The sequence below is a fragment of the Numenius arquata genome, chromosome 9 (assembly GCF_964106895.1).
Source record: "Numenius arquata chromosome 9, bNumArq3.hap1.1, whole genome shotgun sequence".
In the NCBI taxonomy this organism is placed as follows: Eukaryota; Metazoa; Chordata; class Aves; order Charadriiformes; family Scolopacidae; genus Numenius; species Numenius arquata.
In genome coordinates, this window is record NC_133584.1 from 61,148,403 (window position 1) to 61,158,703 (window position 10,301).

General features: G+C 50.9%; 1 protein-coding gene across 1 annotated transcript; it reads right to left on the reverse strand.

Annotated features, from left to right (window-relative positions):
• Positions 1-10,301, reverse strand: SELENOI (selenoprotein I). Its single transcript, XM_074153986.1, has 9 exons — positions 10,272-10,301; positions 9,845-9,953; positions 7,671-7,745; positions 6,951-7,213; positions 5,431-5,539; positions 4,066-4,114; positions 3,330-3,510; positions 2,403-2,585; positions 1-66 (listed from the first exon to the last, which is right to left on the reverse strand). Exons 1-9 carry the CDS (start codon positions 10,299-10,301, stop codon positions 1-3), a joined length of 1,065 nt encoding a protein of 354 aa, XP_074010087.1.

The window sequence follows — 10,301 nt, forward strand, 5'->3', positions numbered from 1 at the left end:
TCAATCTGCCGTGGGCTTCTTTAGCGAGAAGGGCCGTATGTTGAAGTGCCTGCTCAGCTGGCTCACCTGGGGAGGAGGCAGACACCAGGACCATGTTAACCAGGAGGAAAGCGGGCAGAGCATCAGAGCAGTTCCCTGTATGGCCCACAAAGCCCTAACACATTCCTGCACCCACTTTCCCCACCATTGCACACCCTGCACCCACTTTCCCCACCATTGCACACCCTGCCACCTGCCCGCACCCACTTTCTCCACCATCATCCCTCCACTACCTTCCTGAACACACTTTGCCCACCATGTCCCACCCTGGCATCTTCCCACACACACTTTCCCCACCATCACCCCTCCTGCCACCTTCCTGCATCCACTTACCCTGTCCAGGAACAGGATCCTCTCCATCCCTGCCCTCCTCAGGAAGCAGAAATGCCTGTCCTGAGCCCAGGCACGCAGGATTTTACCCTGCGGTGCTGCTCCCTGTCTGCCCCTTCAGTAGAATTGTTAAAAATTCGCTTAAATTAATTTGATCATCTCCAATATCTATATAGAATCATAGAATTGTCCAGGTTGGAAGGGACCTTTCAGACCATCGAGTCCAACCATCAACCCAACACTGACAAACCCACCACTGACCCATGTCCCTCAGCACCACGTCTGCCCGGCTTTTAAATCCCTCCAGGGACGGGGACTCCACCACTGCCCTGGGCAGCCTCTGCCAAGGCTTGACAACACTTTCCATGAAGAAATTGTTCCCAATATGCATCCTAAACCTCCCCTGGCAATACTTGAGGCCATTTCCTCTTGTCCCATGGCCTGTTCCCTGGGACAAGAGACCGACCCCTTATATGAAAAAATCAGTCCCTGAATCCATTCACAACCCAAGCTGGGGATCGGGAACTGTGCCTTGACCACGCAGACACAAACAGGAGGGAACCCAGCACTGCATCATCAGGGCCCTTTTACAGCAGCCTCTGGAAGAAGATTTCATCACCTCTTTTGAGGAGATGAGAAAATAAAACCAAGGGATTGAGAGGTGCCCCAGGAAACAACCTTTCAGGCGTGGGTCAGACAACAGCAGACGGGAGGATAAAATGGATGGTGTGGCATCGGAATCTGGTGACTGGAAGGTGACAGTCACTGCAGGACCAGGAGGGAGCGCTGAGCTGGGCACAGAGACAGGGCAGAGGCCTTATTCCAAATCATTTCTCCCAATATCTGAGCAGTTTGGTATTACGGCCCAGTCACAGAGCCTTGAAATCTTCTTCAGCTCCAATTTTCTTTTCCCCTGGAAGAGGAGACTGCACCGAAAGCTGGAGGGGGGATGGAGTGGAGCAGAGCACTGAGCAGCTCGGTGCAGGCGATGGGCAAAGCCAGGCAAGAGGATTACACCACCCGCTCTGTCCCCGTCCCCAGCTATGATTCCAAGACCAAATTTATTTAAGCTTCTTAGCTATTCAAATCCTTCTTGCACAGAAGCCTCATTACACTAATTGGAAAGACAAGACAACCTGGCTGTTACTCCTTTGCTGTAATTACAGTTCAGAATCCACTCTGGGGGCTCCCCATTAGAGCTGGTGTTCCTAGGGGACAGGGCAGCAGCCACGCAGGGGACAGCAGGTTCCTTGCCCTACATCCTCGGCAGCTTCCCAGGGCATTTCTGATGGGACTCGGGTCTCCTCCAAGTTTGTTTTCTCTCTTAATTAAAACTTAGAGAGTCGGGCACAGAGCAAGGGGAGCAAATCGGTCCCTGGATCTCCACTGCGCAGCAGGGAAGGTGACATGGCAGCTGTGATGTCCCTGTGTTCCCCAGCAGGGACGTCCCCACTCCATCCTGGCTCTCCCAGTGTCCTGAGGGACACAGGACTGACTTCTCTTCTAACGCTGGGGAAAACTCTACTTTTGGAAAACTCTAATGTTTGAATTGGTGAAAATATTTACTTTACAGCCAGCTGGGCTGTGTGGGATTCAAGGTCTCGATGTATTCAAGCCTTGCCTGGTGCAAGTGCACAGCTTCCTATGTAGCTGCGGCTGCCCCATCCCTGGAGGGGTTCAAGGCCAGGTTGGAGGGGGCTTGGAGCAACCTGGTCTGGTGGGAGGTGTCCCTGCCCAAGGCAGGGGGTGGCACTGGATGGTCTTGAAGGTCCCTTCCCACCCAAACCATTCTGTGATTTCAAGCTCATCTCTACTACAACAGCCCCCATCACATTGTGTGAAGTTCATTTCAAACCCACGAGCCTCTCGCCAGGAAGTCACTCAAGGTGTACACAGTCACAAACAGCACGAGGAGAGCTTGGCCCTCACAATTATTCTCACTGATTTCTTTCTTTTTAAGCCCAGAAGGGCAGCAGCCCCCAAGCATAACCTACAGCCAAGAGCAGGGCAGCCAAGGCAGCGAGTTGACCTACCACGACCACCCCGTAGTGGATGTGGGCCAGGGTGAGGAAAGCCGTCAGCAGGTAGAGGAGCAGCGTCTCGCTGTCGGGGGCCAACCCGGACATCACCAGCAAGAGCGCGGCCGCTATGGGCAGCAGCATCCAGTTGAGAGGCTGGCAGCGGGTGCTGCTCATCTGGCAGACGATCAGTTGGCACTGGAGGAAGAAAAAAGCCGTCAGTTGGGGGCCCTGGTATCGACTCTGCAAGCCCAGAGCTGCCCACAGCACAGAGAGGACAGACACACACGTGCCAACACTCTGCACCTACAACTACCAGCACACAATTTCGCTGAGTTTCTCACTCGGGGTGTTTCTTTGTGTTAGAATTCCTGTGGGACACGCAGAGCAAAGCCTGGCGAGGCAGGAAGGCAAGAGGGAAACCAGTATCAAGGCCATCTTTAAAAGCAAAAAGGGCTCCCTTGAGCCGTGCCAGCGTTATCTGCAGGACATCCTGCCCAGCAGCAGCGTGAGGCGCCAGACCCAGGGCACGGACACACGGAGCTGCACATCTACACATCTGAGGCGATGAGCACAGGACCCTTTGTTAAGGTCTCAAGCAAGAAAAAGCACAAAATGCAGCTACATTGGAATTTGACAAAAGCTTTAGTCCTCCTGGGTCCATCTCAGAGGACACACGTGTGTGTAGACACGCTCAATTTAACTAATTCTCCAGTTTCTCAAGAGCGAGAGCCACAGCACAAAATTCACACACCCCAAACCCTGTCTACTTCCCCGTTTGATCATCCAATCCCAGCAAAACAGAAAAGCTGTTAAATTAACCTTTCCACCTCCCTTCTCTCCTCACACTTGAGCTGGCTTTTTCCTTCCTGCCTCCCAAGCGTCCTGGAAGGCTTCACGCTCCCTGGGGATAAACCAGAGCATAAAGCAAAAGCCACTTACAGAAATGTTAGCAAAGGCTGTTCCAACCATGAAATAGAAGAGCCTGGGATGGACCTCCAGGATGTCTGTCGGGGACACGAAGATCCACGTGGTGCAGAGGAGGAAGAGCAGCACTGGGGAGACCAGTGGCAGCAGGATCTCATACACGGAGTGGTGCTTCAAGGTTTTATTTTTGTAGGCCCTGAAAGGCAAGCAAATAAATGAAAACACTTGGAAGCACAGCTAAGAAATACCTCCTCCCTGCCTTCAGGAGACAGCCGCAATACCTCATGGGCCATTCTGCTCCCCAAAACTGCTGATATCGGCCGAATCTCAGGGGCCATTCTGCTCCCCAGAACTGTCGATATCGGCCGAATCTCGGGGGCCATTCTGCTCCCCAGAACTGTCGATATCGGCCGAATCTCGGGGGCCATTCTGCTCCCCAGAACTGCCGATATCAGCCAGATCAACAGCCAGATGAGGAAGATGCACACCTTCATTGTTAACCCAAAAACTCTCCGGATTATCTGGCTCTCTGGGTTGTGACCAGCAGGAGAAGTCCACAACAACCAGGAGCCCTCCTGCAAGACCCCACTGAGGAAGCTGCCACTCCTCAAACTGGGACCTTCTGGTGTGTCAGAGCCATTTAGTCACACTGGAGACCATCGTTTGAAAAACCACTAAGGAAATCAAGTTTCTAAGAGGCTTTTGGGAGGCCCTGGTGCAGGGAGGGAGGCTTGAGGACGGAGAAACTCACTTGTAGAAGTTGTAGAGGCTCATGGGCAGCGTCACCGTGAGGGCACAAGCTGGAAGAGAAAGAGCCACGTTATTGCCCCGTGACAGAGGGAGACCATCGCGTGCACCCCACGAACGGGAAGGTGGTTGTGCCCTGGTTTAAGTTGCCGGCAACAAAAATAGCTCAGAGTTGCACCCAGAATAGCTCAGCACGTTAAAAAGTAGGTGCTTGTCATCCTGGTCCAAGAGCTGTAATTACAAGCGAAGGTCTGCTATAAATTAAAGACACTTCCATTTTTAAAAAGCTGCATTAATCAGCCCAGTGTTATGCTTTGAACAGTTACAAAGGTTAATTATAATACAGTCTGTAATGAGACAAGAGGCGAGTTCAAACTCCACAAGTGACGTGGCTCTGCACAACAGTTTCCAGTCTTTATAGTGAAGCCAATTTGCTGCTTCTCCCACTGTGAGCAAGGATTTGGGGTTCCCACTGCTCAAAAAAATAGTTCTTGTCATTTAGCCTGACAAATAACACAAAGAGTCTAAATAAATTTGAAATTCTAGACCTCAAAAGGGAACATCATCCCCCCGAGAGTCTATCACAACTCCTCCCGTCTTTATCCAGCAGCAGGTATTTTAACAGGGCTGGAAACATTCCTGCTTTTAATAACCCAGCTCCCATCCAAGTGCACAAATCCAGCCACAGCAGGCATCGTGCTCTATTTCTCACAAAGGAAAAATGCTTTTATTATTCATACACTGAGTTATACGGCTGCCAAAGGCAGGCTCAGGATATCCACCTGAGGAAGAAAAGTGCAAGTGTGAGGTTTACACAACTCGAGACATACGGACTTGGTGTTAAGTAGCTACAATTAACCCCTAAAGAAAGGGATATAGGCTAAGAAAAATTAAAATAAGAAAGAACTTCTGAATAAACGGAATTTCATCAGCAAAGACAGCTCTCCCCCACTGAGCTCCACCCCCATCACTCTCCCCTTTGCCATGGCTTGTTCTGACCAACCACTGGAGAGAAAAGGCTGGGCTTTTATTTAACTTTATTTATTTTTTTAATGTATTTTTCAGCATGGGCACAAAATACATCCGAGGTGCAAGCGCAGCACTCCGCTTCCTTGCTCTTTTGGACCACACAGACCCAGGTAGACTGGAGTTAAACTCCTTCAAAGTAAGAAGGCAGCAACACTCTGAAATCCTGGGAAAGAGCAGGGTGCTCTTAACCTTAATTAACACCCTTAATTAATCACTTCAGTAACAACCTACGGGAGCTCCCATTACAGCACACACAACAGCGTCAGCATAGAATTAAGACATTTGGGTTTGGTTAAAAAGGTGGAGTTTAAAAGACAGGCTTCAACATGGAGTTTCTTACCAATAATCATTGCAGTGAATAGGTCTCTATATAAGAAATTAAACAGGAAAGGTGCATACCAGGCCTCAACTCCCACAAAGGCTGTCACTATGTAGACAATGGAAATGGTCTGGAAGAAAGCAGAGGAGAAGCAGGCGTGAGCCACCCCAGGGGCAAGTATGCCTTGAGACACATCGTGGTCCCTTCTCCCCACCAGCAGGAGGGAGAAAAATTAATAAAATTTTAAAAAGCCCACAAATATCCCCGATGTTCCAAGATGAGGTCTAATTAGCGCAATAGCTGAGAAGGACACAACCAGGAGCTGCTCCTCACACAGCGTGAGCTCAGGAGATGCTCAATACTACACATTGCAGAGACCCTGGAAGGTTCATATGGGGACTCTTTGTGATCCGTCTGGTGAGGTAATTACAGAGACAAAGCTAACGAGGGTATTTCAGTTCCAACAGTAACGCCGAGGCTGGGTGAAGCATGCTGCGGGGCAGCTCAGCCCTCCACCCCCTGCCCTTCTGCAAGAGGCAGAGATGGGAAAGCATCAGGGTGAAGCAACACTTCTGGAGAAAGGGGTCAGAGCACCATCAGAGGGGACCAGCCACGCTCTCCTTTTACAGGCAGAGATGATTATTGTAATTAGTGCAGCTGCCTAAATTGAACTCTCCTTCCAACTTGTTACATTTCCCACACAGCGCCTGATAAGAATCGTAGAATTGTCCAGGTTGGAAGAGACCTTTAAGACCATCGAGTCCAACCATCAACCCAACACTGACAAAGCCACCACTGACCCATGGCCCTCAGCACCACGTCTGCCCGGCTTTAAATCCCTCCAGGGATGGGGACTCCACCACTGCCCTGGGCAGCCTCCTCCAAGGCTTCACAACCCTTTCAGTGTAAAATTTTTTCCTAATATCCAATCTAAATTCCAAACTTGAATTTACCCACACTGGTATAATGCAGAAAATTAACTAGAGCAACAATTTAGGTGGCCAAAACATGCCTCTCAGGACAGCAGAAACCAGGTGGAGGGAACACAAAGCAATATCCGTTCTTCAAGCGTTGTTTCTTGCAGATAGTCCATCTACAACAGCTACTCAGAACAAAAAAACCAAACCACACAAATTTCCTTGGATTGAATGGTTTCAAGCTGGTGAACTCTAGTGCCATATGAGCCCAGCTCATTAAAGCAACTAAAGCTCAAAACTCAGGCAAGTGGTCCTGTAGAATCAGAGAATGGTTTGGGTGGGAAGGGACCTTAAAGCCCCCCCAAGTGCCACCCCCTGCCCTGGGCAGGGACACCTCCCACCAGACCAGGTTGCTCCAAGCCCCCTCCAACCTGGCCTTCAACCCCTCCAGGGATGGGGCAGCCACAGCTTCTCTGGGCAACCTGGGCCAGGCTCTCACCACCCCCACAGCAAAGAAGTTCTTCCCCACATCTCATCTCATCTCTCCCCTTGGGAAGCTCCTCTCCTCCATGGTGCCTGGAGACAGGATACTGAAGCCGAGCAGTGGCTGTGGCATGGACTTACCACCTGGCTGATGTCATATCCCCAGGGCAGGAAGAGGATCCCTGTGTTATACTTCTCCCAGTGGGAGAGGATGAAGGAAAACAAGACCACCCATAAGAGGAGGTAGAGAACGAAGACACTGACGCCCGTGGAGCCCCGTCCGAAGGTGGAGTAAACTGTCACCACAAAGTACACGCACGCCCAGCTGTCCAGGCCGTGATCAAAGAGCTCTCCCAGGGGCGTGCTGGAGTTGGTCCTGCGAGCCTGCTTCCCATCAACGCCATCTGGGAAGAGAAGGAGAAATGGGGAGTTTTGTTGAACAGCCCCACGCAAGGCAACAGGCCGGTTTGCGGCTGACAAAGCGTGGAGCCAGCAAAGAGCAGCTTTCACCACCTCCATCCTCTAACAGGGAACATGATTCCCACCCCCCTGCTCTACTTGAGACTAAAGATGCAGTAAAATCTGACTAAATTATATTTATTTAAACCAGACCAAAGACAGAATGTCACAATTCGTCTTGAAGTCAGCCCCAGCATCCTCTTTCACATCAGCTACTCTGGGACAACTTCCTTCTATCCCTTGGCCAAGCAACTGACCCGATGGGTTAGTGCATGGCAAAAGCCCAGAATCGAAGATTTCTCAATGGGTTCAGAGATAAGACAACACACCGGTCATGCAGCCACAGCGTGAACAGATGCCAGACACAATCCCCCCCCAAAAATCAACTAGATAAAGTCTTACCTAACGTGTAGGCAATGAAGTTGAGGAGGCCCACAACGACCCACACGCCGTTTGGAACGTGCTGGTGATCAGGAGCTGCAGAGATCAGAAGGACCCAAGTCAGGACAGCTCGGAGTGGACTTTGGATGAGTTTATTTTGAGCACAAGGGCCAGGAGCTCACCCAAGACAAAGCACCCACACAACTCAAACAGTGGAACTGAGATGTCAGCTTTCCAGGACATTAGGGAAGAGCCAGGTCAACGAGGACTTCGCTTTCCTTGTTCTCTGTCCCCAGCTCTCCAAAGCCATGGGATCTAAGAACTGGTGATGGCACCTGTAGCCCAAACGCATGACAAGGAAGTGTGTGCAGATCAGACTCTCCTCAATCCCCTGCTCATAGTGCATCAAGTGGAGCCTCTGAGATGTGGTAACACCCTGGGGCTCTGCAGACACACGCGAGGATTCCCCTCCCAGTCTCCAGTCTGCATCCTGCCAATCACACCAGTTCCTCCTTAATAACCTCCCCACCTCCTCCAGCCCCATTCGGGCAGATGGCCAGCTCAGATGTCTGCAAGGAGGGGGCCCAAAGTAAAAAAGGCAGGAAGAGGCAGGACTTTTTGGCAGCAGCCTTGCAGGAGGCCACATGGAGGTCTCCTAGGGAAAACAATGATTCCCTTAAATGCCACCTCCTGCTTCCTCAGAGCAGCATGATGGTGCCTCTCCAGCAGCAAAGCGAGGGTATCGAGTCTACAAAAGCATCCAATGAGGAGAGAAGGCACAAGCTCCTGGAGGCCTCACCAGCAGAAGGAAGAGTTCTCCTTCCAAGCAGGACACGCATAACACGGATATAAAAGGGTCCCAAAGCACAAGCTTCACCATCCTTTTGGCACAGCCCAAGTTTTTGGATGGGTGATGTCCTGGGGATTCTCGCACTGAACTTCCCTCCCTGAGCTACTGTCAGCTTTTCTTCTCAGGGCTCATGGACCAAAACTCAGCTCAAATCTCAGCTAACAGCCAGTGACGGAGCAGAGCTTTGGGAAGCCTGGCATATTGATAAACTACTCATCTACCTGACGATACAGGCAATCCCAAGAAAGCACTATTTTTCCCTCTTAACTGTGTTTTGATGATTGGCCCAGTTTTAGAAATAAATGAACTCTTCCAAGCAACCCAAACCAAACCAGGCAGAGTCAAAGGGACAGAAAAATAGAGAGAGGAAGCTATTGGTAACTGACTGGAAATTATCATGCTGTATTAATCTTTTCCCTGGGACACCCCCAGGAGGAAGGGGACACAACCAAACCTTGGGATTCCCAAACAGATGAACATGGGTACAGCTAAAATAAAGCTGTGCATATCCTTGCCTTTTGCAGAACAGTGAAACCTAGAAAGAGGATTTTGTCTCTGTTAACCTGAACGTGGTGCTGGCTCGTTTTTGCAAGAGAGTAATTAGCCAGGATGCAAAGAACAAGGCTCTACCTGCTGGCTTCAGGGAAGCACGAGTTTCCCACATTACCCCGTGAGGTTTTAAAATAGACCAGGGGCATGAGAAGATTTAAAAACCTTGTCTGCTCTGCAGGCAAAGCCAATTCCTACTGAAGATTTCGGCCATTTCCTCCTCCCTCACCCAAATGCTGCCAGCCAGGCACACGTCCACCCAGCAGCCAGAGGGAAGGCGAAGTATTCATAGAATCACAGAATGGTTTGGGTTGGAAGGGACCTTAAAGACCATCCAAGTCCAACCCCCTGCCCTGGGAGGGCAGGGACACCTCCCACCACACCAGCTTGCTCCAAGCCCCCTCCAACCTGGCCTTGAAGCCCTCCAGGGATGGGGCAGCCACAGCTTCTCTGGGCAACCTGGGCCAGGCTCTCACCACCCTCACACCAAAGAACTTCTTCCCCACATCTCAGCTCCATCTCCCCTCTTTCAATCTCAAACCCTTCCCCCTCCTCTTAGGGCTCCCCTCCCTCATCAAAAGTCCTTCCCCATTTCTCCTATTCAGACAAGTCCTTGTCATGAAGCCCAGGAAGTTCAATCCCTCAACCCTGTCCCTCTTCTGTCCCTGCCCCTGGGAATGCCCAGACTAAGAGAGGCCTCATCAATCAACAAGCACCAGAAGTCACAGCAGAGGAGGTGACGGATTTCACCGCTCCGATGCCTGGCATCCAAACAGGAACTGCGGCGCAGCCTTACCAGAAGCATAAAAGTCAGGGTCGAAGTATGCCATGAGGAAGAAGTTGAAGACAAGCAGCAGGAAGCCAGAAAACGTTATCAAATTTGGGGCCAGCCAGGTGGGGAAGATCTATGGGAAAGCAGCAAAAGACATTTCGAACCGGTTAAAATGTGTAATAAGGAGCATGTGCTGCTCCCAGCCACAGCAGAGACCGGGTTACAATCGTCTGGGCGTTAGACAACACCATTTAGTCGCATCCAGCAAATGGTGGGGCAGCAGGAAGCTTTAGGCTGCAATGCAGGGAGCTCGGGGCAGGCTGCAAGGCAGCACCCTTTGCAATTAGTTGCACCACTAATGAAGCAGGGCCCTTCAAATGGCGGTTTTATGGAGGAGACTTTGTGGTGACTGGAGTTTTGCCGTCCTGCTTGGGGCAGGACGCGGTCTCACCTTCACTATCGTGTTCCAGAAGGGATGCAT

Bases quoted from the DNA above. Each gene is read 5' to 3' on its own strand.
- SELENOI (XM_074153986.1), bottom strand. From the start codon at position 10,301: ATGCATCCCTTCTGGAACACGATAGTGAAG. The intron at 9,954-10,271 runs GTGAGACCGCGT...GCTTTCCCATAG, and splicing joins TCTGGAACACGATAGTGAAG to ATCTTCCCCACCTGGCTGGC. The intron at 4,115-5,430 runs GTAAGAAACTCC...TTTCTCTTCCAG, and splicing joins ATTCACTGCAATGATTATTG to CTTGTGCCCTCACGGTGACG.